Here is a 26,258-nt window from a genome sequence, read left to right as displayed (position 1 = left end):
CTTTACTCTTGATCCTTTTCAAAGTACAGAGCTAGGAAACGTTTCCTTCTTAAAGATAAAGAATAAGTTTATATTGATACTTCCTACTTAAGCTGAAGATTATACAGTCTTTACTTAAATTCTTTAAATATTCCCCCTGATCTCATATCCTGAAAATTGTGGCTCTTAGAGTGTACCTGTAAAGGTTTCAAATATCAATTTAAGTATTTCCCATTATGAATGTATGGACCAAAGACTGAGCTTTAAAAGTCACTCCCGAAGTAATTGTTTTCTCTGTGTGGGACACTCATACTCATCTGATAGATAGAACACTGGGCCTGTTTCATGTTTTCAATCTGTTTTCAGTTTTTAGTGATGACTTTTTTTTAATTACATAAAACATTTACATGGTTGCAAAGTCAAAATAAGGTACATTAAAAAAAAACATCTACTTTCTATCCCTGATCCTGCACACCTTTCCTCCAAGGGAGGTCACTTTCATCGGCTTGTTATTTATGCTTGCATAATTTCTCTCAAAAGTACAGGCAAATCATACACACTAATGTACGCACACACTGCCTTCTTAGACAGAAGGGAACAGGTTGAGAAGCTGCCTTGCATTTTGGTTTTATCACATAAAGTATCCCAGTCATCTCCCCAGACAGTGGGGACTGCCCTCACTGCTTTTTTTTTTTTTTAAGTTTATTTATTTATTTTGAGAGAGAGGGTGAGAGTGTAAGCAGGGGTGGGGCAGAGAGAGAGAGAGGGAGAGAGGGGATCCCAAGCAGGCTCTTCACTGTCAGTGCAGAGTTGGATGCAGGGCTCAAAATCATGAACCGTGAGATCATGACCTGAGTCAAAATCAAGAATCAGATGCTTGACCGACTGAGCCACCCTGGCGCCCCATCTGCCCTCACTGCTCTTCACAGTTTCACATTGCTTCCCTCTATCAGTGGACCATGTCATTCACTCAGTCCCCTATTAAAAACATCTGGGTTATTTCCAGTCTTTGCCTATTACAAATAGTGCCACAATAAATGACCTGTGCACACACCATTTTTAATTTTTGCTCACTTATCTCTGGGATAGACTCTTAGATATGACCTGCTCAGTCAAAGGAAAGATGTATTGGTAGTTTTGCTAAATTGTGACAACTACAGTCCCCCAGTTAGTACCATGCTCACTAGCAGGGTGGGAAAAGACGGACCCTCACCACTGGAATAGCTATGCTGCCAACTTTTGGATTCTGGACAACCTGATCCTTGGGACATGGTGTCTTGGTGAAGTTAAAATATGCATTTCTCTTTATGATGAGTGAGGGTAATGTGTTTTCAAATGTTTGGAGCAATAAGCTTCTTTTTCCTCTAAACAAGTAATGGCCTTTGTCCATTTTCCTATTGCATCACACCACTTTTTCTTCAGTTTTTAGAAGCTGTTTATATATTAAAGAATACAACCCTCCAAGATAGAATTTGCTTATGTTTTTGCCCCATAGGTTCTTTTTACTTTTTTTTTCAAAGGTCATCAAATGTATCCGTTTTCCCCGATTCCTGCTGAATTCTGAGTCACTTAGGAAATTCATCCCCTTCCCAGGTAAATGGGAATTAATCTATGTTTTCATTTTAATTTTAAGCAGTGAATTTCTTTCAACTCAGTCAACCAACATTGCTGAAATCCTCCATTCACAGAGAATAAAACAGGTAGTTAGGACTCTGAATTTCAACATTGTAAAAGGGAACTTTATACTTTCTGGAACACTTCCTATTTCTATTTCCTGGATACGGGCAACATCATCTTGTGGATGGCATACACATAGCATATCATTCAGACAAGTCTGGCCATTTTAGACACAACTAACATTTGATTTGATGAAAATCACTGGATCACATCTTATGTTATTTTGTACCACCTCATCCCAGCCCCTCAAAGTTACACAACAAAGTCAAACCAAAGGCTAACTCCAATCATGCCTTACTGTACTGGCCAGCCATCTGACACCCAACATGCCATATATTAGTTTATCCCCTAAACTGTGCTCCAGGACAGGCTGCAATAGCAGGATGATCTAACTCCAGGGACAATAATCATGTTCACTATGCATGTAACATGCTCTCACAAATCCTTCCGGGCTACAGAAAATGCTTGGCCATGAGCTGATTTTTAAATCACCATCTCCCAATTGCCATAACCCTTCTTAACTCTTCGGTCTCATACCTCACATTGCAAGCACGAGTCCAATGTGTTCTTCGTGATGTTTAGTGAAACTGAGAAAAAGGTCATCTTCAGGTGACTGCAGACAAAGGGGAGGGGCAACCACATAGGGAAAAACTAGGCCACAGGTCCCTTGGGTCTTAGCAAAGCAAAGAGATTCACAGCTCAGATGCTAACTCCAGGATGAAAATCTCTGGATTAAAATCATTCTGATAATTTTGGAAAATGTGAATTCTCCACTCTGAGCATCCAAATGAACTGATGTTTCACTCACGTGACCTTCATTTCCAGAATAGGACTTCATCTCATCACCAAGGTATGCGGACTTCAACCATAAATTTATTTTTGGCATGATCACTATCAAATTTTGGATTTTCCTCCACAGTCCTCAGCTAATTATAAATGTAATGAGGCTAGAGGTAATAAATTGACAGCAGCAGTAAGAAATGGTAAAAGTGGGAAAGGAACAATACGGAAACAGAAAAACGCAGATACCTACTGCTGGGGTCAGTTAGGACATCATTTTTTAGGTGTCCATTTAACACCTCCTAAAATTATCACCGCTCTTGGCAACAATGACACCTTGTGAGCAAGAGAAAGTGAGATTTCATTGTGGGGCCTGTACTTAAGAAGCTGATTAAGTATGAAACTGAGCTTAAAATAGTTTCACTTAAAAAAAAAAAGCTGACTTTTTTTTCTTTACAAGGTTTGATGCTTAAATAATTAAGACTTATTTTTTTGGAAAGTGTATCTACACGAAAGACCTCATTCCTCATCAGTAATTAAGGGGACCCTATGCAGCACCAAGTGGAATGAACTGTGTTTAGTGGCTGCCAGTCCAGAGTCCACGCGAAGTACTTTCCCAAATGGTTTCCAGTGATACTTCGTGTTGAACATTTTTTTCCTCTAGAAAATTTCTAAGCCTTTTCGCAAAATGCTCACATGGCCTTTCAATTCCAATTAAACAAACAAACAAACAAACAAACAAAAAAACAGTTACTCCCAAGGGAAAGACTCCACAGCACACATTCCTACAGCTAAGAGCCCTGGGAAATCATAACCCAAAATACATGGCCATCTAGTTTCTTTTCCCATTTGTCTTCGGTGGCATTCTGAAAAGCCGAGGTAAGGCATGGATACTCACGGAACATGGTATAAAACTGCTGTGGGTTCAGATTCCATTTGCCCCAGGGCGTCTTGTGGCCTTTAGACTGGGCATAGTTAGCATGGTTGAACTCTGGCTCCGTGCCAAATGAGTCCAGGACTCGGAGCATGCACCTGAAAGGAAAAAGCAATGTGGATAAAACTACAACCTTGACCCCGAAGTTCCAAAGTTAAAAGTTCTAACCCCTCCTGCAGGGACAGCCAAAAATGGACAAACACTTTTTAATTGTTTTTAATGTTTATTTATTTTTGAGAAAGAGAAATAGTGCCTGTGTGTGGGTGGGGGAGAGGCAGAGAGAAAGAGAGGAGACAGGGTCTCAAGTAGGTTTCACAACGACAGCAGAGAGCCCAATGTGGGGCTGGAACTCACAAACCATGAGATCGTGACCTGAGCTGAAATTGGGAGCTTAACCAACTGAGCCCATGGGGTGGCCTAATAAATACTTTTAATCAGAAACCCTACTGGGCAGGCAGTGAGAGACTCCAGAATACATACACCAAACATCGCCATGTGTGACTTCTGAGCCCAAACCATTACAAGCAGATCCCATCTGCTTCAGGTTAGCGGACTAGTTACAGAAGATTGCTCAGATACCAGCAAAATAAAAAGTCCCATGATAGCTGGCATTGTAGACTGCCATGGTCCCTACTGTACCCCTAGCTAAGGCTGAGCATATCATGGTACCTATGAGCAGTTGTTGAAGAAACAAAGAATTACCATTTTTAGAAGTGGCTTTGGTCTGAATATTTGTGTCCCTCCACCCAAATTCTTATGTTGAAATCCTAGTCCCCAAAGGTGATGGTACTGGTAGGTGGGGCTCTGGGGGTGATTAGGTCATGAAGGTGGAGCCCTCATGAATGGGCTCAGTGTTCTTAAAAGAGATCCCAAAGAGTTCCCTTGTCCCTTCCAGCAGGTGAGGACACAGCAAGAAGTCTGAGATGTGGATGAAGGAGAGCCTCACTCAACTACGCCAGCACCCTGATCTTGGACTTCAGCTCCAGAACCATGAGCAATAAATGTTATTTCTAAGCCACTCAGACTGTGGCATTTTGTTACGATAGCCCAGACAGACTAAGAGAGAGGTTTTAGCCTCCAGAAAGCACAAGGCATACCTTATCTCTTTCAACAGTCACTTATCATTTTCATCAATTAATAAGAGTATTTAATTTTAGGTAGAATTTAGAATCTCACTCAATAGGTAGTGTTTATTACAAGTATTTAACGGTAACAGAACATTACCCTTTTCTTCCAGAGCCTGAAGAAGTGAAATTGAAGATGTTTCATTGGCTTTTTCAGCAAAGTGTTCAAATTTGGACAGCCCAATCTTCTCTGCCACTTATTTTAAGATCTTTGTGTCAAAAATTTTTTTTAAAGCAGTATTTTGTGACATGAAAATTAGATGAAATTCAATTTTCAGTGTTCAAAAATGAAGTTTTCTTTGAACATGGCCATGCCTAATTGTTTACCTATGGTCTATGACTACTTTTACTCACTAACAGTTAACTTCAGTAGTTGCCACAGAGACCATGTGGCCAGCAAAGCCTAAAATATTTACTACATGGCCCTTTACAGAAAGAGCCTGCCGATCACTGCTTTAGAGTACTCAGAGAGTGACCAATCCCAATCCCAAGAAAGGAATCGATGCTGAAACAGAATTTACTGAATTTGCTTACATTCATTTCATTACTGATTCTCAAAACATTAATGTAAATTTAGCTTGTGCCTGACCAATAAAAATAGCTCTGTTTTCTGTGGTTATACATCCGCAAAACTTCTGGATGGCTGTTAATGGACCAATAAGCATAAAAGCAAATACATTTTAAAACCCACATTTTAGAATCAGATAATAGCAAGTGAGTTTTAAGTATCAGATTCCGTTTATTTCTTCCTTTTCTCACTATTATGAAGGCATTCTCTCAACTTTTTTTCTTTTACATCACTGTGTGATTCAGAAAAATAAAATTCAAACATCAGATTGGATTTTCCAGAAAAATCAAGAGTAGACTGCCACTTTAGTGTGAGGATTTTCTCATTAGAGATCACTACCATTTGTTTAGACAAGGAAGGGAGGAAAAGGAAGAGGGCAGAAGGAAATACAAGCCGACCATACAAAATGTTTCCTTATTTTTGATTCCTGTGTGGCTCTCAAGGAACATGCTACCATTACACTGACAATTTTCACAATATCACAAAGAACACATCTTCAGCCTGGCAGTCAAGGAGTGGACAGAAATGGAAGCCCACAGTACAGGAAAAAGAAAGCTACAGGAGAAAGAACTGACCAGTGTGTGTTTTCCCCATTCTCTGAATAGCTCGGGAACTTCCTTTACTCTTAATAAAAGATTCCCATTCCTTAACTTATATACTCTTTAATATAAAAACTTTTATGTAAAAAACAAAAAAAAAAAAAAGAAAGAAAAGAAAGGACACTTGGGTGGCTCAGTTGGTTAAGCATCCAACTATTGACTTCAGCTCCAATCATGATCTTATGGTTTATGAGATCAAGCCCTGCATTGGGCTCTGCACTGATAGCATGGAGCCTACTTGGGATTCTCTCTCTCCCCCTCCCACAAGCTCCATCACACATGCTCGCTTTCTCTCTCTCTCTCTCTCTCAAAATAAACATTAAAAAATTTATATAAAAATCCCTTTTTAAAATTTAAACTTCTAACATTAATTAACCCTTTAACTTATATTTTTAAATAAGATACAAAAGCCACTGGTTGAAACCAGTGCATTTTCTTCTGCGAAAGATGGCATCGTTCAGAAAACAGCAGGGATGACAGTGCTTGCTCTGTAGAAGATCGGTGGAGAAGAGTAGGAAACAGAGGGACACACACTGACAGATGGAGCTGCTCAGCTCCTGTCGAAGGGCCAGGGCTGGGACTCAAAGATTACAGTGCTCTGTGCAGGCACAGTGGGGAGGAACAGGTCACCCTTATCACGAGAAACCTTTGTCTTGAAGGCTTTGGCTACTTCTACTCATTTGCAATCAACTCTAGCAGGGTATATTCCTCTCTAGCTTTGGCTTGTTATTTTAACTTTGTGTTTTATTGGTTTTATTGTGAATTTGGATCATTAAGATGAACGCTGATGAGTAAAGAGGACTGGTAGGAGCCTAATGCCTGCAAGCCCAGACTTAGACAGAGTGCTATTGATGTTTGGCTTCTTCCCAGCAGAAAGCCATAGAATGAATGATTCAATGTCTGAGAAACTGGTAATTCTACATCCTTATACTTAAGCTTTGGTTTAGGAATCATCCATTTTTTTTAGCTGACCTGGGTTTGTTTTATAAACCAGAGGCAGGGGAATGATCTCTGTGTACAGCAGAGAAGCTTTAACATTATAGTTTTCCTTCTTCGATCACATTCTACAGCTGTGTGTTTGGAACTGGGTTTGTGCTGTTAATATTTATGTAGTTCCTCTAATGCCTTTCGTGTGTTTGAAGCATCAGGAACAGCCCGATGACTTAAAAAGATATTTGCCTTGCTGCCCGAGGCAGCTGGCCTCCTTCTAACAGGAATCGCTGCAGTAATGCCAAATGACTCCTGGAACATTCTCTTAGCTGCAAGCCACACTACTATAAGATGGACGCTCACAACTTCCTTGGCAGGACCTACTTTCTACTTTGGAGTTTGATGTAAAATATGGTTTATCTTGGGGCACCTGGCTGGCTCAGTCAGTTGAATGTTCAAGTCTTGATTTCAGCTTAGGTCATGATCCCAGGGTCATGGGATCGAGCCTCACTGAGCTCTTCACTGAGCGTGGAGTCTGCTTGGGATTCTTTCTCTTTCCCTCTGCCCCTCTCCCCCACTCACATTCTCTCTCTAAAATAAAGCAAAAAAAAACCCATGGTATATCTTGTACTATTTGTGTTTCACTTTCCTGTGTGTCCTCAATGTCAGCTAAAAACTCATACGAAGCAAAATAGTTATGAGTTTTGCAGTCCCTAGGTATACTAGTTGCATGTAGGCATTGCAAACAGGTTTAACTGAATTTCCTGGGTCCCCACATAAACTGGACAGAATTTACAAATATTTTTCTGAATGCCTGGGTGGCTCAGTCGGTTGAGCGTCCAACTTTGGCTCAGGTCATGATCTCACAGCTCGTGGGCTCGAGCCCCGCGTCGGGCTCTGTGCTGACAGCTCAGAGCCTGGAGCCTGCTTCTGCTTCTGTGTCTCCCTCTCTCTCTGTCTGCCCCTAACCTACTCACATTCTGTCTCTGTCTCTTTCAAAAATAAATAAACATTAAAAAAAATTTAAAAATTAAAAAAAAAAATTTAAAAATTAAAAAAAAAAAATTGAGTCTAGGACTCAAGGTTTGCTCCTAAATGAAAGATCAGAGTTAATGGATTTAAGGGAATTCATACCATCTACCATCCACAAAGATGAATTCAGACAGTCTTGAAAATGTCTAATCTTCAAAAGGGAAAGAAATGGGCAAGTAACTTTCTAGAGGACCTGTTTCGTCTTTGGATGAAATCTTACCTTCATCACATAGCAAAGATCGCAGGGCCAAAGTCCTAACAGACCTCCTGCCAGCTAGTATCACTAATGTAGATAATTAATTAAAGAAAGGAAAGATAAATATTACACCCTTCCATAAAACCCCTCTGAGATGGTCCCTTTTCATCCAACAAGTTTCAAATACCCATCAGTGGTAACCATTTTAATAATGAAACAGTCCTTTTTAATTGACCTAAACACTACCACTGAGGACACTTTTCCATCCCAACAGCCCTTCTTAATGGTGAGGATATTTGAGTCTAGAGATGCCCGTAAGGCCTTGTTCCTTTTGCACATCTACCAGATGCCTGCCATTTGCTAAATGCCAGAGAACAAGAGCTCTGCTTTTCTTTCTTTTTTTTTTTTTTTAATACTGAAGCTAAAAAGGGGGAAAAATGATTATTTACTTACATGGCTTATTAACCAGAAAGAAAGATGGTTATTTCCACATAACTGAGAACAAATGTGATGAGAACATAACTGAGATGTATGAAGGTTTCAAGGAAAAAACCAAAAAGAACAGGAAAAAAGGGGTGCAGAAGGTAGAGTGTTATCTTGGCCCAAACCAAGATTCTGCTTTTGCTTTCTCCTGAAACTATATCCAAAACAAAATGAAAAATACACAATCTCTTCTCAATGAATCCCTTTCCTCTGTCACTGAGTATTTCACTGCCCAGTGAGAAAAATTACAGCTACTGACAAGAAAATTCTACAGAAAATGGGTGTTTTCTCTACTGTGTTTTGGAGAAGATTCCTACTATTTTGACTTTTTATTTCCTTTGAATTTCTAAAGGACTTGCAATCTGACATAAGCTTAAAGTTAATAAATAATGTTAAACTAGAAACTAACCTGAAACAGACCTAGTTCAAGTCGTTAAGGATTCAATTACTGGTTAAGTTAGAAGAACACATCAAAACATCTCTTTACCCAAAAACAATAAAAAAAGAAACACATGGAGGAATTTCTAAGTCATGCTAATTGAAAGATTTTCCAAATGTTTTCTTAGGAATTTGGTTTAAACTGTAGATCAACATTCACTATCAGTCAAGTGGTACTAACATCATGCTTTTTAACCAAATTTAGGTACCACTGACACCATTAAATAAAATATGATGTTTATTTACATTTATTGTAAACTTTGAGAGACCATAAATAAAAGTACCAGCTGTAGTAAGTGGAAGCTAACAAAAAAAGTATGCGTCTTCAAAAATTATTATTAAATTCAAACTGGATATTTTGCCTAAGGCTGAAACTTACAGCTACACTCATTTTGTTAAAAATGCACGTAAGTGTTACAAGACATGCTGGAGGTATGGTAGCATCAAACTAAACCTTTTTTAGAAAGATTGGAAGAAAATGGAAAAATTGGTAAACTTCATTATGTAATTCACTGTTATTTAGTGCCATGCTTGTGCACGATGTAAAATCATTTCAAACAAAAAAACATGGCCCCATTCCCACACTGCAGAGAACAATGGGTTCTTCTCCGAAGTGATAAAGGCGGTGCACTCAAGTCATGCTCAGCAGGGGTCTTGTCCTAAAAAGTGCAAGACCCCAGCATTCAGACAACGTATTCACAGCTTTCTCTTCCAAAAATGACAACTGATGAGGGAAAGGCAAAGAGAAATGAGTCATCCTCTCAAATCTGAGGAGCACAAGAAGTGACATTTTCCACGTTTTATCCGAATTGTTACTTAAACAAATGAGAATGGCGTAGGCACACTGAGAGAGGTAAGCTGAGCATCAGGGAAGGTAAAGAGGAAGTTGGACCCTTTCTGTTCTCTAAAAGAAATCAGTGAAAAGAATGAATAGCCTTTGAAAGTATAAAGTCACTGTGGAAAATCTGAATTTCAATTAGGAATGAGAAACCTGCTCCACACTATCCAAAAGATAATATTTGGTAAGCTTTTTCTGTCTGTAACCATGTTACCCTTGTTAAAAAAATAAAAAATAAAATAGCTCTATAAACTTTAGGACAGCATGTAGCACTTACTGGTAGTGAACCCAGGATGGTCCAAGAGTTTTCTTGAATTGAGCAAGTCCCACAATATCAATATAAATGAGCTCAACGATTCTGTCTCCTACAGTTGGGCAGCCAGATCGGTTTCCTACAACCTTCTTCATTATTCTAGGAAAAGGGCACAAGAGAGGAAACATAAAAAAAATAATTTATTTCAAGCTAACTACACTTAGCAACATTAATACCCAAATATACCTCCCAAGAATTTTGTCAGGGAGGATGGCATAGCCTGTCCCAATCTGCTGCCTATCCAAATTCTACCCACTCATCAAGGCCTATCCAGAGCCCAGATTCTGACTCTGGCAAAAGCAAATGGTGAGGCGCGCGCACGCACGCGCGCGCGCGCGCACACACACACACACACACACACACACACACTTTGAAACTAAGGAAGAGCTGGCTCTGAATCTGTCTCTACTATCTAAATCCACTAGCAGCTGTGAGATTTCAGACAAGTCACTAACTTCTCTGGGTCTTTCCTTCTCATCAAAAACAAACAAAAAAACCCCAACCTACCACAAAACAGGATTTGTTACAGAAAAGACAGTAAGATAGCAACCTGTCAGAGATTCTTTGGGTGGTTACATGAGGCATTAAGTAGAAAATGCCTAATGTATATCAGATACTCGTTGAGTTGTGACTCTCACTTTCCCCCACATAATCTGTTCTCATTACTCCAGACCATACTGAACTCCTAAATGTCCATTTCTAGCTGCTACAATATAAACTTCTATACTGTCTTATATTGTTTCCTATTTTTTTTCTGTGTCAAATTTTCCTTCCAAGTAGACTGTATTACATACCTGGCACCATGGTTTATGGTTTTTCACTACCCTTTCTTCCATCCACCCATCTCCTCACCCATCCATAGAAACCCACCCTTGCATTGAGAGCACCCGCGTACCTGATTGTATGCCAACTTCAGATGCGGGAGAAAAAAGTGCTAACCAAACTACACTGCCATTCACCCAAACATCAGTCATCACTGGTGCCTTTTAGCCCTGCCCACACCCCATAACTGTCCTTCACCGAATTATGGCAGTCCTACTTCAAAGGAGGGCTCTGCTCTGCAGCTCCATACTGACACTGCTTCAGGCACCCTTCGCCTGTCATCTGGTCTACTGACCTTACGAGGCTGTGTATTTCTTCCCGAGAATTTGAAAATACTTCTGTACACAGCCAGGTAGTGAATCCTCTCATCTTTGCAGACCACGTGTTCTCTGCCTCAACTACGCAACTCGGCCCTCATAGAATAAAAGCAGTCTTAGGCAATACATAAACAAACAATCTGTGTGGCTGTGTTCCCATGGAAACTTAGTAACAAAAACAGGCAGAGGACTGCATTTGGCCCGCTGAGCCAGAGTTGGTAGACTCCTGGTCCACCTTGTCTCTTTAGGGGTTCCCAAACTTGTCTGCACATTGGCATTACCTGGAGACATCAAGATACTCATGCCTGTGTCCTATCCCCAAAGATTGTGATTTAATTAGTCTGGGACATAGTCTGGGCTCTGGGAGTCTATAAAGATCCCCAGGTGATTCTAATGTGCAGGCATATTCAGGAACCGTTGCTCTATGTTGCGCCCATAATTCTCTTCTTAAATAAAACACATCTGGTCCCATCACCAATGCTTAAAGACCTCTATAGACTTCTTGACCAACAAATTAAGTCTCTGCCTGGTAGGCCCTTATTAAGCCTTTTCTGATCTCCCTAGGAAGCAATTGTCCCTAGGGATCCCACATTCTCCATTTATTCACCCATTCATTCATTCATTCACTCATTCACCCCATCTCTCATTTGCTCAGTAAATAGTCACGAGCATCCAATGGGTGCCAGGCACTATTCTAGGTGCCACATACACCATAGTGAGCAATATTCAGTTTCTGCACTCCCTTGGCTTACATTCTAGCATTCATGCCTCAATTAGACTAATCACAGTGCAATTAGTGTAATTATTATATAATATATTAGCTGTGATTACCAAAAGATTGGCATTTCCTTGAACACATGCTGGTCATCTCCTTACATCCCAGAGCAAGAACTAGTGCACAGAGAGCACTAATGAACGACTACTGAATGTACGAATGCAGCTACTTCATGGGTCATGTACACAACATGTTTTAAAGTAAGCAGGAGGCAGCACATGGAAGGGACAAGGGTGGTGTTTAGGGATTCAGAAGATCTCAGGTTGATCTAGATCCGAAAGAAGCATTGTAGTACAGTGGTCAAGAACACAGTCATAGGATAAAACTCAAATCCTAGCTCTCTCACATGTTTTCCACGTGACCTTGAAAACCTCAGTTTCCTCATCTTTGAAATGCAGAAAGCAATGGGACTTATTTCCAAAAGTTTGTGCTAAGGGCTGAGTAATATAGAATACATGAAATGCTCAGTATCTGATGCACAGTAGGTGCTTGACAAATGTTGGCTGTTACCAGTCATCATCAATATTCCAATTGTCATAACTGTTGACACTACACTAACTAATGCCCTTATCATGGTTTTAGCATATAGAACTCATTTAAAATATGACACTGTATCATCTTGCTGATATTACTGCTTTCACCTCAACACTGCCATGTATCAGGTGTGTGGACTTTGGACCTAACACATGTGGCCTCTCTGGGCATCAGTACCCTGGACAATAAAGTAGACGCAGGGTGGGATATATTTTAACACCCTTCCAGCTCTAGAATGTTCTCTCAAGGCATTTCATCTGGAACATTTGACACTGCAACACAATCACTTGGCTGCTGGGTAGAAAGTCTCCGTGGGCAGCTATCCAAAAGGAGTGAAGGGGGCTATAAGCATTCCTGCCTAGCCAGCTGTGTCAATCTAAAAAGAGATTAAGAGAGGGCTAAAGCCAGAAGTAGGTTTCAGTGAAACAGAAAAGCCAGGTAGAGTGAACAGAGTCAGACTAGAAAGTTGGCTTTACTGAAAAAAAGGATGGAATCAGAGCTTTCAAGAAACTCATTCTACCCAAATTAAATTATAAAAAAGGAATCTGCTCTGTTTTAAGATTTAGAAAGCTTGAAGTTGAGTAGGGAGTGGTATGAATTTCAGCAAGAGACAGGGAATTAGGAAAGTCAATAATGTTTTCTGGTGCACATGTTGGAAGCACCTGTAATAGCAAAGAATAAGCTCCTTAGTTTGAATTTTCTGGCATTCATTTATGAAGCCTCTGGAGCCTGCAGCTACAATGAAAACATATTATCTTTTTCACAGTGTATGTATTTAGCTCCTGAAAATAATCTTCTTATCTCCTGTTTAGTGAATTATCACTTTCATTTTCCTCCACAAGAAATTACACACTAATAGAGGGCTTTAAGAGTTTACAATTTCTTTTTTGTATTCTGATTTTAAAATTGAAAAGTAATCTCCTTACTCCTTGAGCTCAGCCAGTGAAGCTGAAATCCTAATGTCATGGCCCAGTAAGTACAGAGATGTAATTAAATCACTCCACTGAACTAATTCACCAAGAGGGCCACCACTGAAAGCTGTCTCTGCTATCTTAAATCCAGATTCCTTAGTCAGGAGTCCCAGGTGAACAAGGACCTGAAAAAAACAAAACAAAGGAGAGGCATATATTGATTCCTACTGAACCGAGTACAAACTCCATAGTAACACACCAAAAGCAATCAACCAATTCTAAAGTATTGTTTACGTTCTAATGAAATAATGTGCCGTAACGTTTTTCTAGAAAGTACCCCAAAAATGGAAGGAAATAAAGTCACTACTGCCCTTTCTATGGCTATAAATAGGAGATATGAACAATCTGTTTTGAAAAATAAGGATATATTTGGAGAATCAGAATTAATGGAGAGTAAGCCAGAGCAATAAAATATCGTTTTAACAATATTGGTTTTTTTTTTTTCCCCCCACAGCTGGGATATTTTTAAGGTTTTAACATAAAAAATTTCAAACATATCCCAAATCAGACATGACAATGTAGTCAATTCTAACATACTCATCACATAAATTTCACAGTTATTAACTTATGGCAAATCTTATTTAATGTATACCCTTCATTTTCTCCCAACCACTATAGCTTATGGTGAAGCAAATCCTAGAGAAGATACCGTTTCATCTGCAAATATTTCAGTTTGTATCTCTAGAAGGAAAAAAATCTTCAGTTAAAAATATAACGGTAACATCACTATCACCCCTAAAAAAACTATTAATTCCTTGATATCATTCATTTTCCGGCTAATGTTTATACTTCCTCAACTGTTCCTTTTTTTTTTTTTTTTCTCCCAAGGGCAGTTTTTAGAGTCAGAAGTCAAATAAAGTACATAAACTGTTAATTGTCTCATTTACGTCTTAGGCTTCTTTAACCCCATCCTTTGGGGGTGGGGAGAGTTGTCATTTATTTGTCCAAGGGACTGGGTAGTATTTCCAGTAGTCTCTTACACTTTGGATTTTGCTGATTATACACCAGACTCTTCCATCCCTTGTATTTATAGTAAATTAGTAATTAGATCTGCAGGCCTGATCAAACTCACATTGGATGCTTCTGGCAATACTACTGCATCGGTAGTGCTATGTACTTCTGCCAGTGGGGACATCGCGTGTCTCTGGTGATGTTAGCAGCTACTGATGATCACTAACTAGATGCATTAATCCACAGGGGTCGCAAAATGGTCATATTCTATCACTCCTTCTGTACTTACTAGCTAAAACATCCCCCTCTCCATCAACTATTTGGTTCTGTTGAAGTACAGTTTACATAGAAAAAGCCTGGTAAATACTTGACTCTTGCCCTTCACTTACCGGTTTTTAAATCACCAATTTGCTCTTTAGCATACTCTAAAGACCATCAGTGAAATTTTTTAAAGGTGTCATTATCAAATCATGGATAGAAGTATATTTGATGTGTTTCAATAAACCGTAGTTATAATCCTTATGGATTATCACATTGTCCCTTCTTGCCAATGGGAGGCTGTTCAAGTTGGCTTCTAAGTTCTTCTGACTTAGTTCTAGTAGGCTTGGAGAGTTACTTTGCTCTCTGGTATGACAGGTGTCCCAAGCTCATCATGTACAACTTCTATCTCAGACCTTCACCAACAATTTTTCCAAGAACCTCTTATACCATCCAGTGGAGATGATATCCAAAGTTCAAGGTCTGGAGACTAGGGGACTCTGGTTGATCAGTGTCCATAGCCTTTTTCGATGGACATAGCTGGAAATTTATGTCTCCTCCAGGATAAAACAAATCATAAATTCATTCTGGTACTTCCCCTTCAAACTCAGGATTATAGGATCTTTACACAACATTACCTTACATATGTTATTTCCTCTCTCCCACACTGAAAATCCCACTTCTCAAGGATACTAATATAAGTATTTTGCTTTATTCTAATATGCTCAAGGGATTCACAATGAGAATATCTACACCATCACCAATTACACAATTAGTAAAACTCTTAAAATATTTTGCAGTTTTTTGGTCCTTTGTGATACTCCTTCAGAAATGCTGACTGACTATGCTCTAGTCACTAAGAACAGCCCTTCTCTGTGTGTTTACTGCAAAACTGAGTATGTAGTCAGTTCATGTTTTCTTTTCCTAGTAATTTTTAGGTACGGTTTTCTTGTAGTGAAATTTTGTTTTACACCATGTAAAATGCTTCTAGCACCAAATCTACAAAGTAAGATGTGTTTAGATAAGTCTAGTTTCTATGCCTCCATGCTAGTCCCTCTTTCCCCATATTTGACCCTTTTTATTGTGGTACAACATATGCTAACACAAAATTTAACGTTTTAATAATTTTTAAGTGTATAGGTGAGTGGCATTGAATACATCTACAATGTTGTGTAACCAACACCATTATCCATCTCCTTTATTTTTAATTTCATGGTTTATCCTTCTATTTTTAACAATATGAGGAAGCATAAATGTAATACTATATATAGGTCATGTGTGCGTATGTACAAAACTTTACGTATACTTGTAGGTATACAGATATATACAATTCTTCCTTTTAAAAATAATGTTCACATTTCTCCACCTAATATTTATTCCTCCAACAATATATCCTAGAGATTATTGCATAGGATTATATAAAAATACTCTATTTCTCACAGCTCACTTGGAATTTGGACCTCATACTCTTCTACAGAGGACTATTTGGTACCTGAACATTTGGAACTGCTGTCTCATAAACTCAAGGAATCTAAACTAAATGGAAGCAATAAAGTATGACTTGGGGTTCCGCAAGTTCACCTGTATTTCCTTTTCTTGAGGATATCAAATTAGTCAAATTAGGAATACCAAAGTCATTTTTAATTAATTTTTATATGCGGATACTAAAGACTGTTTAATTTGCTCTGCTGTTTGTCATCTGAAGAGTTAATCTAAAGCCAAGGCCACTGAACCTATAACTAACAGGGTATAAAATCCTTCACGCTCAGGGTTATTCCAGAGGTTTTCGAATCAAGTCCTCATGAACTTCAAACAAACTGCCTCTAGTTTAATTGACAGCATCTCTCTCTCTCAGGAACATAAGCCCAAGTACCAAGCCAACGTAGCAGCAGTGGAACTTACCAGTTGCCCAAACCCCAGAACTGACAAATACCCCAAACAGGAGACTGCCATTATAATGGAACAGTCCACTCTCCAAGGCTGTACCTGGGTAGAGCCAAGAGGGTTAAGTCTCCTGATGCCACAGGAGGAGACAGTCAGGATGGTTCAGAGGGAAATCTTACAGGCAGAGATTCCTGCTTGGCTTCACCCAAGAAACATGTGTGCTGGTCCCTGGTAAGCAGGATTATTTTAACTGGGGAGAGGAAAGCCCAAAAATGGCTGTACAAGACACTGAGCAGATTCGCCCTGAGGGAATATCACTGGAGACATGACATTCCTCTTAGTCTTGTTTCCAAGCAAAATCCGATTTTAAAAGAAAACTGGCATCTAACTGAACTGAATTAATCAGAAGCTCACTTTCTTCCGCTTTCTCTTTTCAAGATTCTGCTTTTCTGCCAGGGACTTGATTGCTTGGATCCATGCATCAGCCATTCGCCGGATCCGGAGTCTCATCCACCGGAATTCTTCATGCTTTTTCATCATGCTGTAGAGAATATTAAAATCTGTACGGATTTCCGCCTAGAAACAGAAATTTAATAAAAAATGAACAGAAGATAAAAAGTCAGAAAGCATAATAGTTGTCATGATGTGACATTTGAAAACTTGAAAGAGATAGTCAATTAAATATAGGGCTTCAAAAGTGAGGCTTGTCTGCTGCACAGCTTTACTTTAAGGCCCCAGGATTACAAATGAAAGGCCCCTGACTGCTGATATGCTGTAAGGGACATCATTAAAAAATTAGAAATTGAGAAAGGCAGCACAGTCATTGCAAAGCCCTGAGTTATATTAAAATGCCTTTTTATTTTATTTTTTTTTACAAATGGTATGCTTGATATACCTTGAAATTCTCCACACCCGAATTTATCACCCCTTGGATCTACTGAGAGGCAGCAGACTCCAGGAAAAAGTAAAATCAATTCATAACAGGCTTGTTGGCATTATGGGGGTGCCAAAAAGCCTTCTTGTGTCCACAAAGTCAAGCAGGGGACAAATGCTCATCTTACAGTTTTGTCCCAGTCCCAAACAAACAAAAGTTCATTATTTTCTAAGGACTTTAAAGCCAGGAATACCATTTTCCTACCACAGCTAAATAAAATTTAAAATTCAGGGGGCACCTGGGTGGCTCAGTCAGTTAAGCATCCGACTTCGGCTCAGGTCATAATCTTGCAGTGTGTGAGTTCAAGCCCCGCTTGTGGCTGTGTGCTGACAGCTCAGAGCCTGGAGCCTGCTTCAGATTCTGTGTCTCCCTCTCTCTCTACCCCTCCCCCACTAATACTCTGTCTCTCCCTCAAAAATAAATAAACATTTTTAAAAAATTAAAAATAAATAAATAAAGTTTAAAATTCAGGAAGAATAATTTAAAAGCCAGGAAGAACATTTTTCTAATGTAGTTGGATACAACCAGTGACTGAAATAACAGAAAAACAGTAACACTTGTATTTATTTCATCTAACATGTAGAACATGCTAACTCCCTCTCTCAGGAGTCATCACACTTCATTCTCAAAACTCACCTGATCCCTCCTTGACCCAGCCATCTCCCAAGATTCTCACAGTCTACAGCATGGGTCAGCAAACTGTGGCTTGGGGGCCAGATCCTCATCCTCCTTGCTGCCTATTTTGGTAACCTAAAGTTCCACTGGAACATGGCCATGCCTGGTCATTTATATCCTGTCTATGCTGCCCTCTGCACTCAAGGTCAGAACTAAGCCATTCCAACAGAGACCTTACAGCCTGGTAAGATGAACATATTTACCATCTGGTCTTTTTAAAAAAAAAAAAAATTTTTTTTAACGTTTATTTATTTTTGAGACAGGGAGAGACACAGCATGAACAGGGGAGAGTCAGAGAGAGGGAGACACAGAATCCGAAGCAGGCTCCAGGCTCTGAGCTGTCAGCACAGAGCCCGACGCGGGGCTAGAACTCACAGACCGCGAGATCATGACCTGAGCCGAAGTCGGCCGCTTAACCGACTGAGCCACCCAGGCACCCCTACCATCTGGTCTTTTACAGAAAAACTCCGCTGATCCCTGGTTTAAAGAATAAAGACTTAAGCTTTTGGGGTGACACAGAAAACCTTTCACAGTCACTTGTGATCTTTTCAATCTCATCTCCCCCCAAACCATCTTCATCCAAACCCCTATGGCCTCGTCCACTGAACCATGCTCTACTCCCTGAAAACCAACTCTTGCACGTGCACCTTTCTGCTGCACATCAGACACACCTTCCTCTCCCAGATCTACTATGAACTCACTCATCATTTGGAATTCAGCTCTAAAGACACTGTCTCTTTGTGGACCCATCCTAAGCCCTGAAGGCTAAGATCATCACTTCCACATTCATTTCCACCGGACTGTCATTCAGCATTCGCACAGGTGCGGACATTGTTTTCAACCATCACCTTCATTAGGTCACACAGCGCCCCCACATCTGGCACCAGGTCTTATTCCTATGGGTAGCATATCACTCAGGAACCCTCAGAGAATTGCTCAATAAACAGACACTACGGCTTAACTGATTTGACCATCCAAATTTGCACAGGCCTGCGGATACAAGTTCTTCAGTTTACCATTATTTCAGGTTACAGTTGGCATTTCTAGAAGAGTTCACACGTATTACTTAGCATCAGAACCACATTGTAAGCCTAGTTCCCAACATCCCAACTCACCAATGAATTATGATCAGCTTCTTCATAGGGATTTTTTGCTCTCCAAGGTAAATGAGGACACCAGTTTTCAACCTGAAAAATACATCGGAGACATTAAGTATGCTGGTTCACCTGGAAATGAACTCATGTATGAACAAAGCACCATGCACCCTGCCTGGCACATGGTGAGCACTACATTTAAGTGGTTATTACTACTATCAGTCAGACTTTCATGATTTCATCTAGTAGTACAGAGACAGGTGCCCCCTCAGACGAAACAATAATAGCAAAGGTCTTGTGGAGCCCACAGTCCACACTTTACATCTGTCCTTCAAAGTACTTCACAGCGACTGATTCCTTCACCGGGTGAGCCTCACGTGTCTCCACCAGAAGGAGAGGGGGTCTTATGGCAGAAAGGGACAAGACTGAGATTGCAGGGGAATGAGAATGGAAGGCAGGAATGATTCATTATCTGCTGTGGCATGTCTGGAAAGGAAACAGCAGGGCATTTTAGGCACGGAGCTCAATCTTTTATCTCAGAATTAGGAAATCAGCTGATCGTTTAAGGCTAATTGATCAAGGCTTTCCCTCATTTTCTGGCTGTTCACTGCACACTATCTCATCTCAAGGAAGAGGATGGTAAAAACTATTGGAGAAAGAGATCAAAGGAAAAAGGATAAAAAAAAAAAACACCTCAGTAATCTTGTGAGAGCCATTCTAGAAGATGGACTGCTCTGTCAAATGCACAAAGGTTGAGAGAGTTGGGGGAAAGAGGAAAAGGTTTTACAGAAATTACTTCAAAAAGGTTATGGAAGAAAAGTAGGCAAAAATCACCATTTCTAATAAAAGAAAAAAGAGAACTGCACTGACTAATCTTGCTGGCCATACAATTCCAAGGTGGCACGTTACCCACGTACAAATATGCAGTGAGATTATTAAAGATGTTTAAGAAAGAGCCATGTAAAGTATTTTTTTCTACAATTTTTCTCTGGTGAGATGGACTTGTAGGAACAGAGCAAGTGGGCAGGGGGCACTCGGAGGGCCAGCGAGCAGGCAGGTACATGTACAGCCACTGCCTTGGAGGTCAGTGACACAGGCTCGGTCGGGATGGTCTGCCCTCCAGCCCTGCGTGTGTTTTCAAATAAACACAGCAGTTTCCCTAATCTAGAAATTGCTCTTAATGCAAGGTGATTTTTACTATGACCAAAATAACTGGGTGATTTGCATAAAGCCATCTGCCGCTGCAAATGAAGTGAAAGCAGTAAGTGGAGGGGAACAAAGCTTGGGGGAGGGTGGAATCCCTGGATAGGAAAAGAGCAATATTCTCTTTTTTTTCTTGTGGCATAAAATTAGACTCTACCATATTTGTGAATTACTTCAGAGACTCAAAAGGACTCCCCAGGAGGAAAGCTGAAATGGCTTCTACTCATAAAATACGAAAATACTAGCTTGCCTTGGATGCCCGTGTCTAATTACGGAGACCTTACAGCAATATCACCAGGAGAAGCAATATCTGGAGCTCCAGAAATGTGAAAAATGAGGCAAAATCAGCCGAAAAGCAGCCTGCAAGCAGATGAAGCCTCAGCTGGTCCCAGCAGCAGTGCAAACATCTGTACCTTGTATTCTTAGAGCAGAATGAATTATTTAATTCAAATTAAATTTTTGTAAATGCACTAAATAAAACATTGCTATGAAGCATATCTGCAACGTGAAGGCTTCGAATGGACCGCAGCTAGCATTTTCCATTGTGAGAGCTTCGTCCTCATACAAGAAGGATGACGAGCAACCAGAGCACAGATCTGAGGTCAGCCTCACACTAAGTCAGTCACAAAATGTTCACGGCAACACGTCAGGATAAAAAATTTCCCCACAAATAGCATAAGAGGGAAAGATGAAACAAGACGATAAATAAAGAAAGTCAACTGAAAGGAGAGGGATTAGCGAGACGAGATACTGATAAAGGAGAACACATTCCCTCCTCACTCTTCCGTCCTAAAAAGAACCTTCCAAAACTCCCTCTGATGAAAATACTGTCCAAGGTGATCTTCTGAAATATGACTTCGCTACAGAATATTCAAAACTTTAATTCCTCTTTGAAACTGATCACCCATCTCACTTCTTGTTACTCTAAATCACTGGGTAATATTTTGCAAGGCTTCAAGGGCATCCCTGAAAGTGCAGAATATGGAGTCAGTGTATTGTAGCTTTTAGCAAGGCATCTTTCTGCTACATGTTCACTCGTAATGGAGGACAAACCAATCATGAACATCTTGACACCTAATGAAGATAGTGGGGTTTTAAGGTTGCTGTTTTTGTACACAGTGATAGGGTGACTGGCCAACAAAATAATTAAATTATACATAAACCTATTTCTCCATGGGGAGAAAAAAACACTTTCTTTTCCCCCTGAAACCTCAGAGGATTACCAAGATTGGAAGCAAGCCAATACTGGCAATAACTCTAAGTACTGAAACAAACAGCCTTCAAATGAGCAACATTTTCCTAAATAAGAGTGTCATTAATAACACTCAGGGAAAATCTTGCTCAAGGCTAATAACTCAACCTCCTAATCCCTAATTTTGTTTTCTGCCTGATTTACCTGGGGCCGTTTAAGGAGTCTAACCCCCTAGCAGGGCATCCTACCAAGAAAGCTGGACCCCAGCATGAGCCCACTGCTTTCCTGGTGTGGATGATTTCTAGTCCAAATCATTCTTACCAACTCTTCTGTTCTCAGAACCCTCAGGGCCTGCATCGGCCTGCTCCCTTTTCCCACCCATTCCTTTGGCCATACCTTTCTAACTGTGACCCTGGGGGCCCTCCCTGGGACAGGATTTTGTATTTGCCCTGGGAGCAGAAACGCAGGATGTGGCACTGTCCACTCCCACCCCTGCCTGGCTCCTGGGCACTGGGGGAGCTCTTCCTCATGCCCACTTCCAAGGATAGTCCACAAATCACCACAGCACGTCTAAGAACTGAAAACCACCTGAGTTCATGGCAGTAGGCACACAAAAATCAATAGAGGAGCCAAACCATTACTCAAATAACCTTCAATTTGAAGGCAAACTCCTTTCACAGAACCAATCTTTTTAGTACACTATCTTCAGGCCACAAAATGAAGAGGAAGGAAAAACAGAAAAAGACCAACCATGCTAGAAATTTGGAATGCTAAAATGTATTCCACAGAGAGGGACCTATATATCACCTTTCTGGAATGAGGAGATACAAAATTAACTGATTTGATTTTTGACATGCCCCCTCCCAATGATGTAAAATTCTTTGATCTGAGAAGGTTTTGCAGCTTAATCACACACAACGTGAATAAAAACAAAGGCCCTCAATGGCTCAAGTAGGTCACGCTTACTTTCAAGGTCTGTAGTAGAATGGACAATTCATTATACTTAAGAAAAAAGAAATTACTGGTAGATACATTTACAACTCAAGTTAGATTTTATATATTTATTTTTTTAATGGTTACTTTTGAGAGAGAGAGATAGAGAAAATGAGCGGGGGAGGGGCAGAGAGAGAGAGAGGGAGAAACCAATCAGAAGCAGGCTCCAGGTTCTGAGCGGTCAACACAGAACCCGACCTGGGGCTCGAACTCACAGACTGCCAGATCATGACCTGAGCCAAAGTTGGATGCTTAACCGACCGAGCCACCCAGGTGTCCCTTGAGTTAGATCTTGCAAGAGAGAAAAGAAATAATAAGATTACAGCAAAAACTAATAGGAGATTTAACACACAGATGCATGTATTTATGCATAACTGGTATAACTCTTTATAGTAACGTTCTACTCTTCTGAAAGAATAATGATGAGGCACTGTTACAGCCTCTTCTCTTGTGATTAATGTGAAGTGTTTTGCTCTAATGGATCACTGACATATAGAATTTCATGCTGTATTTTTCAGATAGTAAGTGCAATCAAAATTAAATGAGAAAAGTGCATAAGAAAGGTGAGCTTATCTCTGGATGATGGTGTTATGGGTGCTTTTCATTTTCTTCTTTATGCTAATCTGCACACGATGATTTTTTATAATGAATGTTTATTAATAGAATAATTTTTAAAGGAATGACATTATACAAGCATACATTTACTGAAGGTTTATAATAAGTGAAGGTCTCTGGGGAAAGAAACAAATAAGCTAGCATGCATTACATCATCTGAACCCCTGAAGAGCCCTGTGACACAGGCACCATCACCAGGTTACATGTGAGGAAATCAAGGCTCCAAGGGGTTGGGGACTTCCAGAGGTAAGCTCACCAGTGAGCTGCAGGGGTGGGTGATGAATGCGGCCTGCCTCTCCCCTGACCGGGACACATTACAGTCATTCTTAAAGGTCAACCTTCATGGAGAACAGATAGCTGCTGAGTAGGGAAAGAGCCCTGAATGTGGAATTAGCCAAAATGAATTCTGTGCCCAGCTCTACCAACAACTAGCATATAACCTTAAACCACTTGGCTTCTAAGTGTTCTCCACTACAAAATCAAGGAGCTGGCTCCACTCACCTCTTGTAATCCGACTGATTAAACTCTAAGATCTGGAAAAGATAATTTTACATCATCCTATGGGGCCAGTTGGTTATATATCCAAAGGATATAGTTGACTATGTATCTATTCATTTAATACCCTGACTATACATATATAGGCACACACATATACATACATGCATTTGTCATACTGATGACCTATCAAATCAAGTTACTCATTCAGATATATACTTAAAAAAAAAAAAAAAGACTTCTCTATCCCACTACTCCCTACCCCACTCATTCCCCTTTCTCAAGTTTCAAAATGCCAATGAAAATGGTCAGATGTCTACACATCAGTAAGTGGTTTAGTTCTCCAGACTGGTCCTCTGCATGAAACACCTGAGCTGATTAATATTTGGGCCATACTGTTTGTTCAAAATGGTTGTGTATGGGGGACAGGCGAGGGAAAAAAGGATAAAAACAAAAGCTATACTGTCCTGGGAGCCAAGCACTAGGATAAGCACCTGATTACCTCATTTGGTCTTCAAATAATCCCTTGGGAAAGGCCGCTTATCATGCCAGATGAAGACACAGAACAGGAAGGACCCACAGCTGAGGACTGATACGCCATCTGTCCTGCCCCAGAGCCTATATGCTTCATCCCCACGTGATGTGCACAGAAACCAGACCTCTGTGTCCTACACTCCCGCAAGCACGGTCTTCAATGTTAAAATATTATTGCCTAAATCTTTTATATAAAATCCTTCAAAACAAGTTTGCTCTGCTCCTACTGTGTGGCAAGTGCTATAAAAGCAATGAAAGCAGGAATGGCTCCCTGCTGGCAACTCTTGCCCCCAACGTCTGTTCTGTACAGCAAGAGTGATTGTTTTAAAGCCTAAATTGGATCACATCCTACGCTAACTCAAACCCTTCAGTGGCTTTCTCCTTGCACTTAGAATAAAACACAGAATTCATACTGAGATCCTATAGAATTTCACCTCAATCCTTACGTTGCCTGCCTCACTCCCCCTTCTCTACACATGAGACCATCCTGGCAAGTCCAAACAGAACATTCCTACCTCACACAGCTTGCCAGATTCATGTGTATATATTGGGGGTGGGGGTGGGGGAAGGATACCCAGTTAAATCAGAATTTCAGATAATGATTTTTTTATTTTTTTAATTTTTTTTCAACGTTTATTTATTTTTGGGACAGAGAGAGACAGAGCATGAATGGGGGAGGGGCAGAGAGAGAGGGAGACACAGAATCGGAAACAGGCTCCAGGCTCTGAGCCATCAGCCCAGAGCCTGACGCGGGGCTCGAACTCACGGACCGCGAGATCGTGACCTGGCTGAAGTCGGACACTTAACCGACTGCGCCACCCAGGCGCCCCAATGATTTTTTTAAAGTACAAGTATGTCCCATGTAGTCTTTGTCACCTACTTAGAGTTTTAAAAAAATTACTCTTTACCCAAAATTCAACTATCATTGAGTACCCTGTATTTTACCTGGTAACCCTCAAGACTTGGGCATTTGCTATTCTTTCCATCTGAAACACTCTTCCTTCCAGAGAGTTCCGTGTGTCAGTCCTTTACTTCCACACTATGCTCTAACTTCTCTTCAGAGAAGCCTTCCTGACCCACATACTTGACCACTCTGTGTCCTTACTCTACTTTTTTGTTTTTCCCCTTGGAACACTCACTACTTGTGCAAATTATATTCACAGTTTGAGTGGTGAACAATTCAAAGACATGACTTGAGCACTAAAGATATTCATGAGGATATGCTTTTCCACATATGTGGCATTTCCCCATTTTCACCACTTCATGAGAACCTTCCAACAATACAACCAAGGCAGGTGAGACAGGCTTTCCCTTGATCTCAGTGAAGAAGAACGCGATGGAAAGCTATAGGCAACATAGGTAGTTGTATCCAGGCAGGCAATGGAGCCTCATGTGTTTTCTAGAATACGGTACTATTGCCCCCTATCAAGGGAGGCAGGAATGTTTTCAGCAAAAAGTTCCAATGTGCAAGAGGGAGCCAAGGGCTGAGCAATCCAACATAGTTCTCTGGTGGTTAGGGAAGGGTAAGAACTTAAACCAAAGCTATAGTAAGTATTCCACGTGCCAAAAACTAGTAAGGTGCTAAAGACAGCATGTCATAGAGCTTCAAAAATCCATCCCAAATCACTGCAGGAAAAGCAGCATCAATCTTCCTTCACACAGGAGAGGCAGCAAATGAATTCCTCTGCAGCCAACCACACGGAGACGCACTGACATGCTTCCTATGACCAACCAGCTGTCTCCAGGTATGCTTCCTGCTGTGCAAGGCCCAGTGGCAAACTGGACCCACTGGGCTGCATCACACTTCGATAGCCAAAGGCACCCAATTTACACAAGTAGTCACATTCTAAACGCGGGTAGAGTTCCTCTTCTCTGTTCATGGGCAATTTTGCCTGAGGCATAGTTCCAGGCAAATAATGCTAAAGTGACAGTGAGAATAAAACATGGGCAAAAAAGCTGTGTCTTCTAATAAAACTGGTCCATTCCATTCTAACCATCCAATCTGAACCCCTGCAACGCCTCATACGTCTAATATGAAAGAGTATTATCTTCAATTGTTAATAAGTGCTTGAAATACCCCTGGCTTCACATCTCAAACTTAATGTTTTAACAGATTTTCA

The 26,258-nt window shown here is 40.4% G+C and overlaps 1 protein-coding gene across 2 annotated transcripts in view; it reads right to left on the bottom strand.

Moving 5' to 3' along the window:
• The window catches only part of MGAT5 (alpha-1,6-mannosylglycoprotein 6-beta-N-acetylglucosaminyltransferase), a 341,991-nt gene that overhangs the window by 107,499 nt on the left and 208,234 nt on the right, over window positions 1-26,258 (bottom strand). For both annotated transcript variants that reach the window (XM_043573265.1, XM_043573264.1), the window contains exons 7-11: window positions 19,128-19,199; window positions 16,818-16,979; window positions 13,266-13,435; window positions 9,856-9,990; window positions 3,335-3,468 (exon numbers count right to left, since the gene is read on the bottom strand). In XM_043573265.1, the coding sequence (XP_043429200.1) occupies window positions 3,335-3,468; window positions 9,856-9,990; window positions 13,266-13,435; window positions 16,818-16,979; window positions 19,128-19,199 (673 nt within the window). The remainder of the gene's footprint in view (window positions 1-3,334; window positions 3,469-9,855; window positions 9,991-13,265; window positions 13,436-16,817; window positions 16,980-19,127; window positions 19,200-26,258) is intronic.

The sequence above is a fragment of the Prionailurus bengalensis genome, chromosome C1 (assembly GCF_016509475.1).
Source record: "Prionailurus bengalensis isolate Pbe53 chromosome C1, Fcat_Pben_1.1_paternal_pri, whole genome shotgun sequence".
NCBI classification, from domain to species: Eukaryota; Metazoa; Chordata; class Mammalia; order Carnivora; family Felidae; genus Prionailurus; species Prionailurus bengalensis.
The sequence above is the reverse complement of the archived record's forward strand: the minus strand, read 5'-3'. Positions and strand labels throughout refer to the sequence as shown.